General features: G+C 41.0%; 3 protein-coding genes across 3 annotated transcripts; 2 read left to right on the top strand and 1 right to left on the bottom strand.

The window, feature by feature from the left end:
* The first annotated feature begins 33 nt into the window (after window positions 1-33).
* On the top strand, window positions 34-4642 carry trmo (tRNA methyltransferase O). Its single transcript, XM_076091351.1, has 6 exons — window positions 34-807; window positions 1057-1208; window positions 1980-2154; window positions 2812-2969; window positions 3201-3746; window positions 4201-4642. The coding sequence occupies exons 1-6, from the start codon at window positions 719-721 to the stop codon at window positions 4434-4436; spliced, it is 1356 nt and encodes a 451-aa protein (XP_075947466.1). The 5' UTR covers window positions 34-718; the 3' UTR covers window positions 4437-4642.
* A 1364-nt stretch (window positions 4643-6006) lies between these two features.
* Window positions 6007-16473, top strand: spag5 (sperm associated antigen 5). Its single transcript, XM_076091350.1, has 24 exons — window positions 6007-6172; window positions 6250-6378; window positions 6467-8685; window positions 8803-8995; window positions 9170-9286; window positions 9441-9533; window positions 9622-9756; window positions 10730-10849; window positions 10944-11036; window positions 11321-11455; window positions 11607-11700; window positions 11820-11967; window positions 12100-12150; window positions 12605-12779; window positions 13041-13174; window positions 13468-13636; window positions 13904-14045; window positions 14783-15017; window positions 15128-15260; window positions 15414-15494; window positions 15585-15734; window positions 15835-15909; window positions 16078-16158; window positions 16287-16473. The coding sequence occupies exons 1-24, from the start codon at window positions 6134-6136 to the stop codon at window positions 16356-16358; spliced, it is 5013 nt and encodes a 1670-aa protein (XP_075947465.1). The 5' UTR covers window positions 6007-6133; the 3' UTR covers window positions 16359-16473.
* Window positions 16474-18634: 2161 nt separating this feature from the next.
* Window positions 18635-19738, bottom strand: foxe1 (forkhead box E1). Its single transcript, XM_076092056.1, has one exon. The coding sequence runs from the start codon at window positions 19736-19738 to the stop codon at window positions 18635-18637; it is 1104 nt and encodes a 367-aa protein (XP_075948171.1).
* Between the last annotated feature and the right edge of the window lie 3248 nt (window positions 19739-22986).

Here is a 22986-nt window from a genome sequence, read left to right as displayed (position 1 = left end):
TCTTTATTATTATGTTGTATAGTATGAACAACATAACAGAGTTACAACACATTCAATTAATATGACAGAAATGATTCATATAATGAAAGTAGTAAGCAGAATAATGATGGAAAAATTACGACTACTAATAATAGCATGACATTACGAATAGTAATATTCGTTCTGTATTCATAAATAAAGCTTATTTAAAAAAAAGAAAAGAAAACGAGGAGGGCGACATTACTCTTGGCTGACCTCTGCTGATATAAAACATGCAGTGGAACCAGCATGTGATGTTTGGTCATGTCGGCTATATTTGAAGAAACTGATGTATTTTTATATTAATTGATTACAAAAATACTGTGCCGTAAAAAAAAATCGAAATAAAAGAATAATTAAACATGCAGTGGGCTGCAAAACTGGTGCAAATGTATCAATGACTTCTGCAACATTAATACGTAATTTACATGTGTTTGCTGCAAGTCGAGTTTTCTACCTACATTTACATTACAATATACCCAATGTGTAAGGTATCCATAACATAAGCAGTAAATTCCCCTGCGCAGATGATCAGGTATGCTGTCACCTGGAACACTCCTGGTTGGCCAACAGGAAGTCAAACTCGTGCTTCCGCATTGACAAACTCTCACGTGTTTCACGAGCGGTTTGTTGCTGTTTAGCCAGCTAGCTGAAAGCTAACTGATTCTGTTCTTTTTGTCCTCCTTTATATTTGAGTAAGATGAGTCCTCCGTGTGACTGCTGCGGCGAGCACGTTAATAAACTGAATCAGCAGATTTCCGTGATGAGAAAGGAAATCAAGAACTTGAGGTAGAGGCTCCATTTACCTTTGTAACAGCTGTAACTAACTATATATATGTCTCTCTTCAGACATGGTCTTAATACACTTTTTTGCTCTCATATTCTTTAGACGTGTTATTGATATACACCGCTACTTTATCTTTAAAAATCAAGTTGTATTGCATTTCCTTGTGTTTCCTTGCTCACATGCCATTCATTACATTGTATTTGTTTTTCTTTTGACATGGTATTTACTTTTATCTGATTCTTTTTTGACAGGCAGATGTTGGACAGTGCGGTTCGAGGTCATCGCAAACACATGATATCCATTCAGTCTGCTGTGTCAAAGATTGGACTCTGTGAACCTGATAAAGACCAGACACCACCACCGTCTGCACCAGCAGCATCCCCACAGGCTGCGCTAGAGCAAGGTGAATACCATTAGTACAACTGCAAAGTCAGCCACAATAATAATGTAAATAAAGAGAAATACAAGGTTTTTTTTCCAGAATTTCCTCAGAAAAAACATCTACACTATGTCCGACTTTATTATCGCATATACTTTGTACTACTTCATCTCATCATATCAGATAAGAAACATTACAACTTGCTTCATCCCAAAGGATTTTTTGTTTTTATCGTAAAATAATACATGTGTATAAATGTTTTGTCATTATCTATTAGTCTGTCTGGTATTATTGGGATTAATTGATTAGTACACCATGACTGATTATCTCGGTTAGCGACATCATGAATTAGCTTTTTTTGTCAGTCCAAAATCTGAAAATATTAAATTTGTAGTGATAAAATTGCAGGAAATCTTATTAATTTAATGTCAGTTATTTGATTTCGCGGTTTCAGCACTAAAATAAAATTGGAATTGAAATAGTGCAGCAGTTGTAGTCCGTAGCAGAAAAGAGCGCAAATAGAAAATATCAATAAAGGTCCAAGTATAAAAAATATATATATTGCCTAAGGCTGCTTCTTGGTAAGTTGCACAAAGACAATGAATGAGATGTAGATGTGTAGTTCATTAATACTAAAAGTAGAGAACAAACCCACACATACAATAAATAAATGGTTACTGGCTAATATGTTGTACAGAAGCAGTAAAACAAATTGTAAGGATAGATGCGTCTGTGTTACACATTTATAAAAATGTTATAAATTTAAACAATGTTGTTATCTCTGTAACGCTCCAGGAAACATCCAGACAGTCCCGATTGGTTACATCACTTCCTGTTTCTCTGTGAAGAATGGGACACCCAGACAGCCCACCATTTGTGGCCCCTCAAGGGCCGAACTGCGCATCCAGCAGAGTGTCTTCAATAACCCTGAGCACGCTCTGGTGGGTCTGGAGCAATACTCCCATGTCTGGTAGGTTTCATGCATGTGTTTATACTGTATATCTTTCAGTCCAGTCTGTGGTTTGGGGTTCTTATTACACAAAATAAAAGCAAAAAGTGTTGCTGCTGGTTTTGAAGCAATGTTTTTCATTCCACTGACAATGACTCAAAAGGGACAACGTTTAGATTATCATCTTATTGAAGCAGGCCCAAGTTCAGTGGGTTTTTTGAGAGTTGCCTATTTAATTTGGACCTTCGGGAGTTACATATGCAGTTGGTATTAAACGTCTATATAAAGGCATTCCATTTTATGGTTTGATTGCATCAAAGCAAACTTGTTAAAATGCATTTTTAATGGAGCCATTTGAGTCTAATGCTGCTGACTTTTCCTTGCTTGAATGAGTTGTCCTTTCACCTGTTTAATAAGAGCGTATGAAGCCATATCAGACTGGTGTTAACGCTGTATAAATAAACTTAGTTGGCACTATTGGCAATATTTAGTAGCTTTTTTTATTCCTCTGACAGAAGCAGTATAAGTTTTTGGTTGTCTGCCTATTTATTGCTTGAGATTTATTTTCCCATTTTGTATAATGTTCTGCCAATTTCAACAAAACCGCCTCTGCACACATACAGACTTTGTATCCTCTGTTTATTTCATATGTGTGTTTTTCCCATTTGGTCTCTTCAGGATCATCTTTCTCTTTCACAAAAATGGGCACTTGAGTTACAAAGCCAAAGTGAAGCCTCCTCGACTCAACGGTCAGAGAGTTGGTGTGTACTCGACACGCAGTCCCCACCGACCAAATGCCTTGGGCCTAACTCTAGCTAGACTTGATAAAATAGTAGGTGAGTGTGATTAACAAAAATGTGTCTTCAATTGTTGATTGTGTGCAAAATGCGTGTTTGTGTCTTTGTGAGGACCTATGTACATATTTGGCAGAGTGTCAAATCTTAATGCTAGACTACACTAATGTATAGATTATATATTTTCCTGCGTGCACTTTATTTGAATATACTACAAGTCTAAATGTTCAGCTGTCAAATTGAACCTGCTGCTGTCCCATCTTTATTTTGTAGGGGATACAATACATCTTTCAAACATTGACATGATTGCTGGAACCCCAGTGATGGACATCAAACCCTACATCCCAGAGTACGACAACCCCGACTCCAGGATGAGCTCAGATGAGACAACAGATATATTAAACCTCCAAAAGGACTGTGATGATCAGTCAGGCCTAAAAATGGAAAGAAGTGATGATGACGTTTGTAGTTTCCTCTCAACAGACAAATCTGAGGCTGATATTTCAGTCACAGATTCCTCTCAGTCAGTCAGTGCTCAGTTTTCGCTCCACAAAGATCTAAACGACGTGCTGGAGGAGGTCGAGGCCTATGTGACCCAAAGGGACCTTTGCCAGCTGAGTTGTGCAAGAGAGGATGACGTTTCAGACTCTCCCAAAACCAAACAACCAGATGCCACTGTGGACCACCCTTGCTATGGAGAGGAGGCCTACAGTGCCATTGCTGGCTGGATCAGAGAGCCTCCTGTTAGCAGTTTGGATGTGCGCTTCACTCCTCAGGCTGAGAGGGAGTTAGCAGACTTCCTTCCCACACACCTGTCAGGTAAACCGAACTTCCAGGTAATAGGGTGAGGTTGTGTTTTTCTCCACAAGAGGGTGCTGTTGTGAAAGAGTTGAATATGAAAACAGTCATTCAGAATCTGCTTTATTGGCCAAGTTTGTGTTCACACACGAGGAATGTTGACCCTTTAGGTTGCTCACAATGACCTTACAGTCAACAATTTACAGGAAGATAGAAATAGACATACAACTGAAATCAAGGACGACAAAGCTGAACAAAACCATCAACAATAACAGAACTAGTATGTAGATACAAGGAGGTGAAAAAATGGGTGTGAAACGCATGGTTCTGCATGGTATATGCATGTATACATGTCTATTTACAGTATATACAGCTTGAAGGATTAATATTCAAAAATAATGGATGCATGATGATTTGTGTGATAAAAGAGTGCTGCCATTGGGAAAAAAAACTGACCAACCCACATGTCACACAGGGCCCTCTGAAAGTGACAGACCCAGGTTCAAGTTCCTTCGCAGTCCAGAGGAAGCTGCTGCCGCTATCAGAGGGGTGCTGTCAGCAGACCCACGGTCAGTCTACAGGAGGACACGCTGCAGAGACAGACTCTTCTTCTTCACCCTGGACACGGCTGACATCACCTGCTGGTTTGGACAAGGCTTCGCTGAGGTACTGCAGGTCCGACCTGTGGAGCAACACATTGCTTCAATGTGAGAACCCCTTTCAGGGAAAGCTTCACAGCTGGAAAGACTCCGTTTTCATGTTTGTTGAGGAACAAAAACATCAAATGGGCCTCATCTCAACATTTCCAGGTACTTTCTATACTGACAAATGTTTAGACCTTCTAAAATCAGACACATGAAAGCCAAGGTAAATTCAATTTAATATAAGTAGATCAAATAAAAGATTTTTGAAACGTATGCTTTTTCTTTTTTTCAAATTATTGAGTTCTTCTCATGAAGTATTAAAAGGTTTGCCCACTTCTCTCATACATCTTCATGATATTTTGTGCACGTTTACCTTTGGTCAAGACTTGTTCTGCACTGGTGTAAAAGTTTATTTGATGTACAATTTTTATTTTCATGTGTTTTTCATATCTGGCCTTCTACCCAACATAATGATCAAGAATAAGTGGATAATTAATCAGTGGTTAATACTGGTATAACTGCCTAGAGACCAACAGTAACAGTAAATCCCTTTCCAGTTATGGCTTAGAGTGGTGTGTTTTTGAGTCAGAGAGAGGAAGAGAGTGGTGGCGAAAGGACAAAGGAAATATTTATGATTAATCTGTTAGATGCATGGATTTACATCTTCAAAAAAAATATTGAAATTACTAAGAAAATAATTTACATAACTTTAATGAGGTTTGGCTGAATTAAGGGTAACAATGACAACAATATTGTGACTCATCTGTGACAAATATTTAGTAACCTTTATGTAACGGAGAGGGAAGGGTTTTGAATGTTAAACCTGGGACTTCAGAAATAATTTAACTAAATGTGTTTAAATTCATTAACAGGTAAAGTAAACAAGTGTTAGCAGTTTAGCTGGTTAAATGTTAGCCAGTATTTTGACAGTGACTAATAAGAGTTATTTCTATGTTCATGCATACAATTGTAAAGAAAAACTTTGCCTGTATACCTAAAAGGCAGGGAAGTTATAGATTTTAGGGCTTTAGGAAAAATCACCATAGAGTAATTACAATAACGTCCTGTTGGGGGCAGTAGTGTGTTGTATGACGCGTTACGTCCGCACACTGCCTCACACAACAGCAGAAGAAGACAAATGGACCAATAGCAGCGCTGACATTTGTGTTTTGAATGAAACGCGGTTGATGACTGCTCGACGGTAAGGGTTTGTTTACCCTATTCGCGTAGCTTTTACAACGTTTGTTAAAGTTGATTGGTAATCGTTGGAAGGTAATGTGTATAACTTTGGTTCACAGATCATAGTCCATCATTTGTTTAGTTTAAAATGTCCGGTAGTTGCCGATGTTAGCTGTTCGCAAACTAACGTAACTTACGTTAGCTAACGCCTTCGGTCACGCTTTCCTAAACTAGAGGTTTGCTAGCCCTACGCACTTGCTAACATTACTCTTAGCAATACATTGTTTGATATTTTAGTGCTACGTTACATCATACATCCAAGCTAGGTTTGTTTAGTAGTTAGCTAACGTTTATGAATGAGCGAAAACGCCTAAAGTTACTTCTGGCCAACTCCCTGTGACTCTATATCGTTACGTAGCGTAATATCATTGTCTTAGCTAACGGTGGTTAACGTGATTTCTCTGTAGAAACGGACTTAACGTTAGTGTCCCCCAAGCAGTTTAATTAAAATCCCAAGCACGTTTTAATAGAAACGTTTTTGTCGTCCTTTACAGTTTGTAAAACGTTTCCCAGCACTCCAGAGTGATGTCCTCCAGGAAGTCAAGTTTCAGTGGGGAAGGCTTGGTAAGACTTTTGTGCACAATTTGTTGTTAAATTATCACTGAACAAGCTAATAATACTTTGACTTCTGTTAATGTTAGCCTCCAAACAGATGTGGAGAGCGTACCCCTCTGAGAAGTGTGCAGAATGAAATGCTGCATCTGTCAACTCCATCATCGAGGTTCAAATCCAAATCACTGCTCAGTGCTGATGTTGTGAAACCGACAAAGGTGAGGTTATACTTACATTTTGAAATGCTCCTATTATTTTCAATGTTTTTGTGACTTTTTCTTACCGTTCATTCATTCTAATCAACAGAGCGATGCTGCTCTCTGTGACCCTGAGGCCCACTTACAATCTCCTCCGTCCACCAAAGTGAATCAAATCAATGCTTCCACTATTGATATAACAACTACCGAGACAGCCGGTGGACTTGGAGATGTAACGTTTAAGTCCTTCATCTGTCCCGGTGGGGAGGTTGAGGTTGCAGGCTTCTTGGCGTGTGCAGAAGAGAGCATTGTTTTACCCAAGGATCAGGCTGTGAAAAACATGCATGAAACGGAAGACACAGTCATCTCTGACAGTATAATAGTTCAGTCCTGCAGTGACCACACTGAACACCCCTATTACAATCCTGAGATGAAAGACGCCTCCTTGGTTGACTGTCTCTGTGAAGGTTCAAACACTGCACTGGCCTCTGGAGACTTGGATGATAGACGAGTCACACAAGATCTCAGAGCTTTTCCGAATGACTACTGTGGAAAGAAAGACATAACTTGGAAATCCTTTGTTTGCGATGGCGGTGAGGTGGAAGTTTCTGATGTCACCAGACTACAAGATGAGACCATTCCTCTGCCCAAGGCACAGCTGGTTGAACCTTTACGAGACAACAGTGTAAATTTAACAAATTTCTCTGACTGTGGCCAGCTAAGTCAAGCGGAACGTGCAGATCATCCCTACTGTAGCAGTGAAAATGCTGTTTGTGCCATCACCACTTTCTCTGAGACCACAAATGGCTCTGAAAACCCTGCTGATGGACTGAGTGAGGTGACCATCAAATCATTTAACTGCGCTGGAGGTGTGATTGAAATTTCCGATGGCACCAAACTTGCAGATGAGACTGTTCCTCTACCAGCTGATCAAACTGCGACCTGCGCTGAGTCATACAATTATGGTATTGATCCAAGCATGTTGACTAGTGACCAAGACTGGCAAAACAGTAGTGATCATTTTGATCACCATTACTGTAAAATTGAAAATGACCCATTCAGGGAACCATTACCATTCAGCCTTGATGTTGTGGAGGAGGTCAAACAGATAAGCTTGGTGGCACCTGATAGCCAGACTGGCAGACAAGAGGGCATCACGTTCAGCTCTTTCAGCAGTGCCAGAAGTGATGCTGAAATATCCGATGGCTTGTCTCAGAAGACGTCACCTCTGCCTGACAAACAGGCCGTGATCTGCCAGCCCCTTGATGACAACAGTGTACCTACTTCTGTTACGCGGCAACACATTCAAGATGACTATGAACAACCTAAGAGCCATGTGGAAAACAAAGCAGTTGTGGTAGATGCTGACCCACCAGCTATCTGTACATCTTCACCGACTAACGCATCTTTGAAGGTATCGGATGATAAATCTGTTAACTGTCAAATGCAAGAAATGTCCAAAAAGGAATCCATGCATCCTAAGGACGGTGCATTACCTTCAATGCTTCATAGAACAGAGTCTTCTGACTGCTGCCATCTTCCGACTTCGGCAGAGACTCCTACACCTGTTGAAGTGCATGTGGAACATATATCTCAAGTGCAAATCAGCAATGGACCCCATGAATCCAGTGAGGCAAAAGACAGCGCTCTGGGTTCATCTGGAGATGGACCTGTTCTTTGCAACTCTGCAGAAAAAACTCAGACAGACAACCTCCATGATATTTTGAAAGTGCTGTCAGAGTTTCCCTCAGTAACATCAGCTTTTCAGTTTGGGATCCTCAGTCCTGTTGTTCGTAGAGCCTCTCTCGCTGCATTAAAGGCGTTTAAGGGTCCTGCTTTGGACAATTTTGCTCTGGAGGGGGAAAAGAGCGTGTTTGCTCCTTTTAACGATGACCCCGCTGGCTTATGGGCAGAGCACATGGAGAGCCCCATGCCACGACCTCGGTTTAACTCAACAGCAATAGGTTGCAAGCCTCAGTCAGACCCAGTCACTGAGCCAGTTGGGGATGTGGCGGCAAAGCCTTGTGCGGTGCCTCAGCCTGAAGTGGAGAAGCCGGCTGTGGACATACCTTTGTTTCCAGATGGTCCCCTACAGCAGCAGCTTCGGCAGATGGCAGAGTTTCTTTTCTTGGCATCGGGAAATATGGTTCCTGCTGCCGTCGTGGTCCCATCGGCAAAAGCTACTTCTGCAGAATCCCACAGTGTCTGTGTGGGCACCACTCCTGTTAAATGGTTGGACCGCAGCGTCAATACATCCGGCCAATTTGAGAGAAAGAGGAATATCTCTGTGGTGGATTCCTGCACGCTAACAGACCCTCTCCTGTGGAAGTAAGTCTGGACTCTGGACTAGTTAGGTTTCCAATGTTTTTTTGAATATGACATGGTTATTTCAGATTTCTGTGTGTTTTTGTGTCTCACGGTTTCCTTCTGTCGGTGTGCTCTCAGCCTACCACCAGGCAGCCTAGAGTGTCTCCCCAGACCAGAGCTGGAGCGGAGGTTAAGGTCTAGCATGATCCTGGTGGAGGCTCTTGTGCAGCAATTGGCTGCATCCAGGGCCAATGAAAGTCCTTCTGCAGGCCCTGCACCTTCAGACCTCAGGGAGAAACTAGTGCAGACAGACCACTCTGAACTCAGTCAGGTAAGGACACATTCAGACATCTTTTAAGCGGCTGACAGTGAACATGTGAAGCATTTAGAGTTTGCTCTTTGCAGTTATATTCTTTTGCTATGAAGATATCTTAGATGTCATTTAGTTTATGCACAATCTTTTTTTTTTTTTAATCATTTATTATATATTTTGTATTTTACATAGACCACCATGTACAGAGACCTATATTTGGAGGCTCTGAGCAGGATTGGTGAGTTGGAGTTGGATGGAAGTTCTCTACAGAACCTCATCCAGTGTATGCGGGACATGCAGGTCACCACGGTGAGGCATAACACACGTGTGTTCATCTATGTTGCAAAATTGTTCTACATAAAAGGCTCTGGTAGATGCTTTTTAATGACTTACATTATTGTGAAAAGAATGCATTGAAATTTCTGATTTTGCTTTTTAATACCACTGAATTATTTCCCAACAGACTTCTTTGAGTGATGACACGGATGCTGCTCTCTCTAACATGAGGCGATTAGGAGACGTTGTCAGAGGGGACCGTCAAAGCCTCGTTGCACATGTATGTAAACGTGTTTCGCATGCTTCTGTGTAATTATCCGGTGGGAACAAATGAGTTGATGTGTATTTTCTTTTTTGTTGTTGTTTAGTACGGTCGGATGAAGTCTGTATTGGAGAAAACAAAGGACACCCAGACAGCATTGATGCAGAAGGGAAAAGATGCTTTTCACCAAAGAGATGACATGAGGATGCAGATGGAGGACGCCTTCACAGCCAAGGAGGCGGTAAGCACAGGGAGACATCTCTTTAATGAATTAATGTGACTTAAGTAGTTCAATGTATGTTTTGTCTCTCGCTCCATGATTATGCCAATCCTTGTTCAAGTGGCTCCGCTGTAGGCTGAGGATTTTTTTTGTTTTTAGCTTTGATAAAGCCAGTTATTTAAAAAACCACGGCCATACTTTGTCATGCTTTTGTTGCGAAAAGATAAGTTACAATAACGTTGAGTTAGGGGCAAAGTGAGGCCGTTTAACCCATTTTTTTCCCCTTTGAAAGTCAAATACAGACAACAAAAAATATACATTCACAGTATAACAAATAAATAACGCCATAAAGAGCCATTTGAGACGTGATTAACAGCTGAAAGATGCTACACCTAAGAGTGTGCATTAAAATATCTGACTGCTGCTGCAACAAAAGACCTTCTCAGTCGTTCAGTAGAACACTGAGGCATCAGTAGTTGCTCACTGAATGAGCTTCTAAGTCCGTCAAAAACATTGTGAGTGTGACTTGCTTTTTTTAATCATACTATATTTAGTCTTTTGGCACATGGGACTACTGCTTCTCTTCTATAAATAATTATATTTAGGAAAAAAGTAGTCTCATATCCCCAAAGACTAAGTATAGCATGGTCAAAAAATGGCTTTATCTCAGAAACTACAACGTGCACGATCAAGTATTCATCTATGAACTTGTGACAATTTGATTATTAAAGATATGCAAACATATGCAGTGTATATTATTTTTTAATTAAAGACATTTTAATAAACACAATGTTAACGTTTTTCTTACTTGCCCAAAGGATGTCGTTACCAGATTTCAAATCTTCAGAACAAATGTGGCAAAAGACCTAAATACATGTACTGAAGATATTATAGAGAATATTCAAACTACTTTTTGAATTTCATTTATTAAATCTTTATTGTAAGCAATATGCTGTTTGATTTGAAGTGTGTGTGTCTGCTTGTCTGTTTCCAGGCCTTCAGTGCGATGGAACAGCTGAGGACACACTGTGCCACCGAAATCTCTGCGCTGGAGAGGATTGTGGGGTCTCAACAAGAACTGTCGGCTGCGCTACACCAGACCTACCCAGAACAGGTACAGATAACAAAAACAAAGCGCTGCATTAATCTATTCAGCAAAACGTTCATCAGAAAGTGTTTCATTTGTATTTCTCTCATTACTAACACAGGTCGCATTAAACCGGGCCCACACTGAGATGCTGAACTCTGCTTCTGATGTTTTGTCCACAACCATGGCTGAACAATCTGCTTTGATGAAAGAAGTATGTTTAACACACACACACACACACACACACACACACGGTATGTAGCAATTCCTAAAAGTGAGCAGAAATGGACAGAAATCTGACAAAGTAATAATAACAGTAGTGTTTTGTTTTAAACCATTTAGTTTGAATTGTAGTTTGATCTCTGTGACATTTACTCACAACTTCATGACGACACCACAGTATCTTCATATCATTTTGCTCTCTTATGCGGTGTTTGAACGGTGGCAGCACGTCCTTTGTCTTAAATGCATTAATGCTTTTGTGTGCTCTTGTCACAGCTCTGCAGAGTCCGAGCCCTTCTCCAGAAAACCTCTCCCATGCTTCTGAAGCTGAACGAGAAGGCAGCTGCTGCTCTGAGAGAGAGGGACGAACATCTTGCTGCAAGAGACCAAGCTGTTGAAGAGCGAGAGCAGGTCCAGTGACTATAATGTCTTTAAGTTCATGTGGACACTTCCTGTCTGGCAATTCTACTTGTCTCAAAGGCACTTTATCTTATATGTATTTTGTGCAAATCATTAAGATGATTTAAAAAAAAAAAAATGTAAATTAACTTGTACTCAACAGATTGAAGAGGAATTTCAACAAGCTAATATGAATCTCCAAACTGCCACGGAAGAGATTCGTGATTTAAATCTGCAGGTGACGATCCTGACCTCAGGTAAAAACTCGCTTTGGTTTCTTCATTTCTTCTCTTTTTGCAAACTGTTTTCAGCAACGTTTTCTTCTTTATCAGCCTATAGAGCTGCTTACATGTCTTTTCTTTTCGTTGAATTTCAGAAATGGGTGTGCTTCGTCAGAAGCTGACGGAAAGAGAGGAAGATCAGGGTCTGCTGGAGAGGAAGGCGACGGAGCTGTCTGCCACAGTTTCCTCCACTTTGGCCTCCTACACCTTCCTGGAGAAGGCCCTTGCTGCTGAGAGTACAAAGTATGACCCTCCAACAACTCAAATGTGTTGTGATGACATGCTCGGGAATATAAAAGAAAACGCACACTGAATGCTAAAAAAAAAAAACCTCAATGAAATGCAACATGGGGCCTGAAAATGTTGTTGTTTCAGGTTGCAGCAGTCATGGAAGGACATCCAGCTAGCCAAGGACAGAGCAAATGAGTAAGTGGTGACAATAAATATTTCTACTCATCAGAGATGACACAATGACTTTCAGGTTGTAATGGCTAAATGGTTTAATATGAAATGTTGAGCAAAGACAAACATGATTGAGGAAAAGTTTATACCAGTTAAAACCAACAGTAAAAACCGTGTTACAGACTTCTTAACTTCCATAGGCCCATTCAGTAAAATGATGTATTGGCACTTCTTTCTGTTTTCATAAACTCTGTTTCGTATGTAGCGAACCTTCTGCTGCTAAAACGTCGTCCTCACAGTTGTCCATATGCAGTATATAAAGAGACAAGTACTGTATTTTAAATGAAGATGGAAGGAATGGGTAACATTGTTCTCTGAGAGCAAACCTTGCTCACTGCCACACATCTACAAGTGTCACCTAAAACACTGCAGCTGATGCCCCCCCCCCTGCCTGTGTGCTGTCTGTGCTTGTTTGCAGGCTGGAGATGTCACTGGGTCAGTCGGAGCAGCGTGCGTCCGAGTTCAGTCAGGCTCTGGCTCAAAGCGAGGAGCAGCTCGGTCAGCTGCGGGTCCTCTCACAGTCCCAGGAGATGCAGATCCAGCAGCTCCAGGAAGTTTGCACACAGCTCAGTGGTGTGCGGGAGATGAACGAGGTTAGCTTTGGGATTTATATTCTTTACACTCGCATGGTTGGAATGTTTCTGTGATTCAAAGCATTACATCATTTATTTAAGTTTATATACCCGGTCTGCTTGTAGTCTGGTTCTTACTCCTTATACACTTGTGCCGTGAGCCAACATGAAGCTGACTTCCAAGTAAGATGCTGTCGTCGTAGTATGTGACTTCATTTGTTTGATTTTCTGTTGCGTGTGTGCGTGTGTGTGTGTGTGTGTGTGTGTGTGTGTGTGTGTCAGTTCTTACAGATGGAGAATGAGTTTGCGAGGGAGCAGATGGCGGAGAGTGAGCGTATGCTGAGGGCCAACCTGCAGGGCCTCAGAGAGAGGAACATCCAGTGTGAGGACCTAAAAGGAGAACGTAGCCAACTTCAGTAAGTTCAAGTTAACGACACCCACGTAACGATCATAGAAGAAGAATAGGGAGGAATGTGGATTAGATTAAGCGGGTTGCATTTGTTGGGTTGACAACGCCACTGCTTTCGGTTCAGAACAAAAACCTTTGTATTTGCTTTTGCCTTCTAAGTTATTTGTGCCTTAATGTAGGTATCAGCCAATATGTTAAACTTGAACAAATCTGGTGCTAATCTTACAACAAACTCAACTTGTCTCACATTTTGTCTGTGTGCTAAATGATAACTTGTCTGTCTGCGTATGTGTGACGTAGGTTTGAGAACAGGAGTTTGCAGGAGGAGTTGGAAACTACGAGGTCCAGAGCCGATGCAACCCAGCTGGAGCTTGGACAGAAACTGTCTCAGGCGGTCACTGAAATTACTTTGCTGCATCACACACTGCGAGGACTGACCAATGAACTACATACAGCTCTCAATGACCAGGTAACGCATAAGAACTGCCTGATTTCACCACCTTTTGTCTCACTTTCATACCTGTCAAGGCTTATATGCAATGCTTATATGCAAGGCTATAACTGTACTTCTAGTCGACTGCTGCACTAGTTGTGTTCAAGTTCATTTAAGAGAGAGACTCTTCAGTTCTCTTTACCTTTGGTGTCAAACTTCACGGTTTACAAAATGAAGAAAAATACTGAAAAGAGTTGCAGGTAAGTGGTAAGTTTTTTTTCATACAGGCTTGTGTGTTTTCAGAAACCAGAACCACAGAAGGAGTCTCAACTACTCCCCAACGTGGAACGTCGTCACCCCTCCAGCTCCTTTGTCGACAGCATCATGGTTGCATTAACTGCTGAGAAGGAGGAAGACGTCACAACGGACGCACCTCCTGGATCAGGTGCTGTAGCTCACCCCGCATGTGACTTGAAGCGAAGCTGATGCCCTAAAAAAAAGGCTGGCTCGGATCTTTAGAATGAAAGAATGAAACTTCATTTGATTTGCTTATAAAGCAGACAGTTATTTAGCTTCTGTTTGTTTTTAAACCGTGATCACAATTAGCAACTTTCTGACCGACACATTGATGCCGGTTAAACCGATGCTGGTGGTCAGTCTGAATGGTTCAAGGTGCATCATCCAACCGTGCTCCATGATCCTCCTCCCAACCTCGGTCAAACTCCGGTCGCAGAATTGTACTGCTTTGGTGAACATCTGTTTCTTTTGGGCACGAGAGTTAATATGGTGCAATGCAGTTGTATTCTTTAGCAGTTGGAAACGAGTGTCTCTGAACAGTGACACTCAGAGATTCCACTGTGACAGCTGTTTGATTTGAATGGGTTGAATGTGTGTTCAGCAGACCCGTCCCCTTTATCAAAGAGGGTAAAAATATCATCATGTGAAGCAGGGTTATGAGTCAATTTCTCCTTTTAAAATTTTCTTTTTTTTTAAAGTCTCAGAGTGATTTTGAAACTGTTATTGATTTGCAGAGATGGCATCTTAGTTACAGGGACAATAACTGAAGGAAATTCAAAATTGTGCATCTACATCTAATTAAACATCTGGAATACTGTTCAAATGGGGCCTAAATGTCAACTTATGGCAATCACAAATCTAAGTTGTAGTTCGCTGTCCCCTCAGACTCGCCCGGGCCACAGTGTGGAGCTTTGTTCAGTGAGACGAGCGCCTTCACACGAGCAGCCGTCACCCCGAAAAATAATTTGAACCCGGTGGAGTTTGAGCCCGAGGAGGACGAGCAGAGCAGCGTGGCCGAGCTGTTCGCTGACCTGGGCAGCACCGTCTCGGAGCTCGTCGGCACCCTGAAGCTGCTGCAACAGCGTAAAGATGCCCAGCTGGAGGAGCGGCACAACACCATGTAAGTGCTGTGAAATGTGTGGTGATGAAATAAGGACGGCCTTTTTTTTTTTCATACGGGAATCTATTTGTTGTCCTTCTATTCCAACATGATCTAATGCATTGTTCCAGCTCTGGCCTGCAGGTGGAGCAGCAGGCTGCAAACAGCAGACACGATGCCGAGGTGTTTGAGCTGAAGCGTCAACTCAGCGGTCTGAACCGCCTGTTAGAGAGAGGAAATCAGGCGCTGCAGCAGAAAGCTCAGGTAACAACTACTGTACATGGTGTTGACTTCATCTATGATACCTAACAAAATGCACAATGGGTTTGAAAAGAGCGCCGACTGATGGGAATTATCTTGTCGAGCTGAAGGACCACTGATATGTGTCTTTAAAAAAAATGTGTGTCTTTTACATAGGATGAGAAAACTTTGACAAAGCTGCTGGCGGAAATACAAGAGACCCAGGAATCTCTAAATAAACACAAGATTGACAGCAACGTAAGGCACAAAATCCATATCTATGATTTAACAAACAATCCGAATACAGTTGGCCAAATGTGACACTTTTTATTTGTTCATCTTTTACAGGAATTGCGGAAGGAGGTGGTTGAGCTTCGTCGGTCTCTCCATCAGTTGAAGGTGGAGTCTCAATTCCTGCGTGAGGAGTTGAGAAAAGCTGGTAGCCAATCAGCTAACCCGGCACATTTCATGGAAGAGAAGATCCAGTCATTGAGAGAGGTATGTTCCATCACTTATAGTGTGATAGTATAGCTAAAATACTTATTTAAAAAAAAATAATAATAATTAAGCGATTATCTGTTTGTTGTTTTATCTGTAGGTAGAAAAACTGAAGTTGAGTCTTCAAGAGCTGGAGCAGGCCAGAGTTAAACTCCTTGAAAGAGCAAAAAGACATGTAAGTATCAGCTTGATCTACTGATATTGCTCACTACATACCAGCATCTTTGTTTAACTTCTTGGTCTAAATTAAGAGTATCTTCATATGTTATAAAAGAGCTGACGAAGCGTCATGAATATGAGGATGTAATCCAGTGTGTTCATGATGTTGTAATGTCTCTCACAGCAAATCATCCACCAGACCAACCAGCAGAAAAGTGAGAATGAGCTTCAGATGTTAAACAAACTCCTCAATAAAGTCAGAGAGGTGAGAGACGCTTTATATGTTGCTTCTGTGCCTTCTTCTGTTCAAGACTATACTGTGTACTGTCCTATAAATGCTGAATTTCTGTGTGAATATTTGAGGTACTGATGGTTTTCATTTCCTCCACACAGACTCTGCTGTCTTTGCCGGTGGTCGTGAAGAATTGTGAAAAACTCCAACAGCTTGTTGAATACATCGGCTGACATGTTTTGTTATTGTCACCCGTGTTCATTGTATTTATGTCCGTATTGTTTTACCTTGTCCTCGCTATGAGTGTTTCTATTTTTAGTATGATTTAAATAAAAGAAAATGATCTTATGGATTGTCTTTGCTCCTTATATTTTTGATGTTTTTTATTTTATTTCAAGGACACACATTGATAGAATAAAAAAAAAAAAAAGGGTTAACAATGTTTGTCTACGTTGTGTCCGCAAACATTTAAAACTTAAAAGCGCACACAAGACACCTGACACAAGTTTTTTTTTTTCTTGTGTCAGGTGTTAAACTTGTGTGTTCTTCACCTGCTTTTGTGTTTTGTTTTAATTTACTGCATTTGCAGTTGATGAGTTTAATATCTTGGCCCAGTATTTAATTCCATCAGGTGATTGGTTTAACGTAGTACTGATACCGGGATCACTCACCCGTCAGATTATCATGTTTGGTTCTTGCTTCCGATGAGCAATATGCAAAATACAGAACTTCATTCAGAAGATTTGTCGTGACCGCCTGCTGTGTTGATGCGGTGTCTGTCTTCGATAATTAAATATATATTTATTTTGCAAAGAAACCACTGCACAAACACTAAAACACCGTTTTAATATATATGTTTAATTTCCCCCCCACCCCAAAAAAGTTCAGCAATGACCAGTAACCTTTGGCACGGGTGCCTTCATAGTGTTTTTATGAGTTTATCTTCAAATGTGGATGGATAGGCCGATATCTAAATTTAATTTTCTGTTGCTATTTTTTATTATGCCATAGACTATACTTGAGTTTGTTTAAATCTCTATACTCTTTGTTTGAGATATTGCTTGTATACTTTTATAATATCAGATAATGGCACTGTGTGACTATCAACCTAATTCTTTCGAGGCTACCATTTAGACCATCACTCAGGCTGGTGTTTATCAAACACATCTGCATTGCTTATCAGCCTTGTTGCTTTTATGTTAACAATAATTATATCATTGTCCTTCTGAAATTATAATTTGACACTTGCTGATTACTGCCATCCTCATTTAATCCACATAGATTTTGAGATTTAGTGGCACTCAAGAAAAACTAGGACCCTTTCAACTATGGGAACAGCGCCCCCCCCCCCCCCCCCCCACACACACACACATCTATCAACAAGGCTTCTTTTCTGATAGGAAAATCAAGTGTCTTCACAATAATGAAGCGTTTCCTTACGAGTCTCATCTTGTCAGATATGTAGACTTTGTGTAAGGGAGGTCTCGCTTGTTGAGATAAAGGACTCCCACTACTTCACTTTATAGGCTGAAATATCGAGTTACAAGTCAATTCATTTTCTTGATTAGTGGATCTGTGTGGTAGATTAACTGTCCGTCTGTCTAAATGCTGTGTTGATGTCTCGACATGATAATTGAGGCCGGTCACGGTGACTGATAATACTGTGGCTCCAGACAACACTTCAAACCAGCTGAGCTGAAACGGTGAAGAAAACAAACGTGAGCACAAAAGAAAAAGATGTGTGAGGGCGTTTTTTTTTCTGTTCCTGGAGACAAATGTCTTGATCTGTTTGTCCTTTAAAATGTATTTTATTTTTTTTAACTATTGCAAATATAACTGATATAGATTAAATATGTGGCAAACCACATTTTCCCCAATTCTGGTGTAATATTTTGGCACACATGCTTAAATTGTAACAGCAATAATACAACAATATTTTAAATATTTTATTCTTGAAGAACCAAAGTGCTATATAATTCAGTTTATTTCCAAAAAGGCAACCTAATATGCATTACATTACATGCAAATGTGCTAAAGCTGACGTTCTTCATACAAGCCACTTATTGCAAATGACCATGAAGCATAATAATTTATACTAATAATTCAAAGTCTATCATTTAAACTCACAAGTGTTGCAGATATTAAACTTGCACATTTAATTCATGACACAAAAAGAAGCTTGCAGCCACGCAAGATATTAGACGATCGTTACACTCTCATGCTGCGAGGAGGCCTTGACATTAAAATCCAAATTCATAGCGTGCATATCAAAGTAAATTACCATCAACAATATAGAAAATGGGCTGTAGTGTGTGTTAATGTGGTGAATCACAGTTGTGTCAGGAGAGGGTTTTTTTAATCAGTCTTTTCAGATTTGTCCTTATCAAATGTCATGTACAAAGAAAAACAATCACATTTGCAGAAATGTCTGGCTCACTGGGTGCCGTCTCAAGTCTCTGATGTTCTGTTAACAAGGTAGTGAGATGCTCGGATCTAGATTCTCAGTAGCTCAGATAGCAGACACAAACCTGTCCATATTCCCTGGGTACGTTGGGTGTCTCAGATAACCCCCAGTGTTGGCGATAGGACCTGCAGCACTGTTATACTGGGAGAAAGAGCCCAACTGCACTGGGGAGACCCTGCCATAATGGTCCATGGCCTCCACAGACCCGTGGGCTGAGGAATGGAGGCGTCCCGTCGCTGCATACCCCTGGGTGTGGTGGCCCTGTCCATACGAGCCCTGGTGTGTATGGTGGTGTGGGTGGCCGTGTGGCCCGGGGTAGGTGAACCCGGGATGCGTAGAGGAGCGTGAAGATACGGACCCTCCACATGGTTGGCTCTGGAAAGCTGGGGCTCCCAGGCTGCAGGGACTGGATCCGTTTGGGATCCCCTCGGGACTGAAGCTCCGTCCGGGCTGCTGCATCACCTCTGGCCCTTGACATCCCAGCATGCTGGCTGGACTCTGGTGTCCTATGAGGTTATTGATGCTGAACATGCGGGTCTGACCAGGTCCAAACCCGGGAGGAGAGGAAGAGGGGTAATATGCAGAGGTCAGCTGCTGCCCGTAGGCCGGACTGACTGCCATGTTGTTGTAGACTGAGTTGGTATATGCGGCTGATCTGGCAATCTGGACTGGAGAGAAAACTGGTGTCTCATGGACATATGCGGTGTAAGTGCTCAAGTCACAGCGCTTAAACCTCTTCCTGCGCCTCAGGAAGCTGCCGCTCTCAAACATGTCCTCTGCGTTCGGGTCCAAGGCCCAGTAGTTGCCCTTCCCTGGTCGACCTGGCTGTCTGGGGATCTTGATAAAGCAATCATTGAGAGTCAAATTATGACGGATGGAGTTCTGCCACTTTTTTGAATTCTCTCTGTAGAAGGGGAAGCGCTCTGTGATAAACTTGTAGATTCCCCCCAAAGTCAACTTGCGGTCCGGGGAGTTGGCGATGGCCATGGAAATGAGTGCGATGTAGCTGTAAGGGGGTTTCCCTCGCTGGAGAGGTCTCTTCCTTCTCCGACCTCTGGGCTGCTCCTCTGACTGCAGTGGAGGGTTGGAGGCCGACAAGGTGTTGTCTGCTTGAGAGTCTTTCTCCACTTTGACCACCGGCATTGTCATGTCCCTTAAAAGACAGAGTATAAAGTGAACTGCAAATGCTGCACTGTATTAGTACTTCCACAGTTCAGATGAAGTTCCCTCTGTTTAAATCCTGCACGGTGGAAATCAAATCAAGAGATCAGCCCAGCACACAACCCCGGTAGAAAGATCACAATTGTAGATAACAACTCACTGTCTTTAAGTCCAAAATCCAGCTGTTCTTCAAATGCAGTGAAAGTAATTAGCTTTTTAAAAGAGAACCGAAGTGCTGTGCTCATTTAGCTTATTCCCAGTTTGTTGTCAGGTGAAGTTGAAGAGTTAAGGTTTGAGAGCACCATGCATGATGCTTAAGGTGTGTGTGAGAATGAGTCATTCAGCGTTGGAGTGTATTATCTCTACGGAGCACCTGAGGGGCCACACCCCCAATAGGCATCACATGCTCTTGACATACCTGAGCTCTGTAAGGGTCTGTTGTTCACATTCGACAACGTCTGCATACTTTGTGGTGGAAATTTATATTTTTAAAGGATTTTTATGTATTTTAATGGAATACATTTCTGATGTCCTTAAATGGCAAAAAATATCTAGCATCCAAGTCAAGTTCTACTTTTCGAATTGGGTTTTACTAAGTTTTAACTGTTGTTCCTTAAAAACTAAAGACAGAATATTCAGTGTTCACTTTTGATTGCATTTGATCTATTTACTTCATATTTATTCTATGCAGGGCCTTTTTTAGTTTCATCGACCAAAACTGTCCAAACAAACATTGTTTCCTCTTGATATTCAAACTTCCCTTTAAAGTCAACCTCAGTTTATTTTAAAAAGTCCAAAATGGTCCATGTTGTTTTGACGTTTAACACTAAAAGATCTCTTTAGTGGTAACTAAACCTACCTGTTGTTTTTCTACCTTGCTTCCTTGTTGTTTTTGCGCCAGTGGTTGGTCGAGCCAGCTGTGTTAAGAGATGTAAATGTTTTCCAGACAAAGGCCGTCCTGTGATTTCAGCATGCAAAATAGAGGCCATCATCACAATCCCTGGACGCAACCTGAGAGAGGAGAATAACAAACTCTCAACATTTTGATTCTTAATGTCTTCGAGGAATTGGTAATAATATGTGCTGGACATGTGTTAGACGTTTTTTCTCTCCATTAGTCTTATTTTTAAGTGATGATTCATGCGATTTTAAATGACCAAGCCCATTCTGGGACAATCTAATCTGTAAAAGATCTGCTTTTAAGCTGACTTTAAACACTATTCAATTTCACCGGCAGCAGTGATGGAGACAATGCTGACAATCTGAGCAGCTCAGGTCGTATGAAGTCCGGCGACTCCACAAGGCTATGGGTTCACTCCCTTAATCTTTTAAACAAACACAGAGGAAAAACACGGCAGCACACTCCCACCGCTCATCACCAGGCTGGGTTAGCACTGCGGGCATGTGTCAGAGCGGGAGCGTGGTTTCGCTCAGACAAACAGCCTGATGAAAGGTTTAGTCCCGTGGCTCTCCTGGGCTTTCCTAGGCTGGACCCGCAGCATCCTGTTATAAGATGGGGTGAGGTGTATGATGGGTTAACATGAGAGAGCACACACCTGTTAGTTTGAATTCAACTTTGTAATTATACTTGCAAACAACAAAACAAAGTCTTGTCATTCCAAGATTGTGCATCTTCCTAAAAACGGGGAAAAACTAAAGAAAAAAATGTAAGCCAGTTGTTATAAATATACATAGATGTATAAATAACAGTTAAAGTTGCACGACAATTTAAATTTACACTCTGAAATATCCAGGTATTTAGGAATATCTTAAATCTTAATTCTCAATTATCTTAGATATCTTTATTATCTGTCCGTATTTATTCCTTTATTTGATTATTATTATATATTATGATGAGAGGGCTGCACGGTGGTGTAGTCACTGTCACCTCACAGAAAAGGGGGCCCGGGTTCGATCCCCGATCCGGGCAGTTCTTCTGTGTGGAGTTTGCACGTTTCTCCTCGTGGCAGTGTGGGTTCCCTCCGGGATCTCCGGCTTCCTCCCACAGTCCAAAGACATGCAGCTTAGGATATTTGGAGACTCAAAATTGCCCGTGAGCGTGAATGTTTGTCTGTTTATCTCCCTGCGATAAACTGGCCAATAGGATGAGCGGTTTGGATAATGGAATGGAATTATGATAAGATTACTATCAGATAATGAGAGAGACATTCATTAGAAAGTTACAGTTGCAGAATTGTGCAATTATTGATATGATATCTGTCATGGGGGTAAGGCTATAAGACACTATGTTTAGCTGACGGTGTAGAGTTATTTGAATTTAGAATATGTTTGTATTACCTTAATCTGTGATTGATACTGATCCTTTCCATCCTGTTTTTATTGTAGATGATCCAGCATGCACTTCTCTTTATAGCGCACAGACAAACTATTTTCTGATTCTTTTGTTACTGCTTGATTTACATTTTTATTGGATCACAAATGTTTAATTGTGGACTACACTATGTGTTTATTACTAACCTATAAGTACACTGTAATCCGTCTAAAGGTTGTACTGTACATGTATATATTGTAGCAGGCTTTGTGTGTGTGTGTGTGTGCGCGCGCGTGTGTGTGTGTGCGTGCGTGTGTGTGTGCACACATAGGGCATGCAAAGCTGTTTGACACCTCTGTCAGTTAAAGGAGAGGCGGATACACAAGCCACTGGATCCCAGAATTATTTTATTATTATACAGCCAAAATGTAAATACATGTACATTTATGCTGATATCATTAGTTGATCAATCGATTAGTTGATGGACAGAAAATAAATCGGTTTTGATTATTGTTTAAGTCTTTTGTCAAGCAAAGATTGTATAGTTTCAGCTTAAATGTGAAGATTTTATATCATTGTAAATTTAAAAACATTTTGAATTTGCAAAGATGCAAAGATGTCATAAGGGATCTGGAAAATTGTGTTGGACATATGTCACCTAAGCAATTAATTAAATGAATAATCAACATATATATAGAAAATAATCATTAGTTGCAGCCCTAATGTTAATACTATCATAGGCTGGAATCTTAAAACTTGAATTAAACAATGGCAGTGTGGATTTTCAATTTGGTTCCCTTATCTAAATATTCCTAAAATCTAATTTAAAACGATGTAAATATACTCAAATAAAAAAAAGGTTTATGAAGTGGTTATTAGATGCACACAAATTTATCTGAAATTGATAGAATTAATTAATTAAAATAGATGTTGCTTTCTCATATTTTTTTCCCAACGTGTGTGC

The sequence above is a fragment of the Anarhichas minor genome, unplaced genomic scaffold (assembly GCF_050575085.1).
Source record: "Anarhichas minor isolate MPS153535 unplaced genomic scaffold, ASM5057508v1 ptg000014l, whole genome shotgun sequence".
NCBI lineage: Eukaryota > Metazoa > Chordata > Actinopteri > Perciformes > Anarhichadidae > Anarhichas > Anarhichas minor.
The sequence above is the reverse complement of the archived record's forward strand: the minus strand, read 5'-3'. Positions and strand labels throughout refer to the sequence as shown.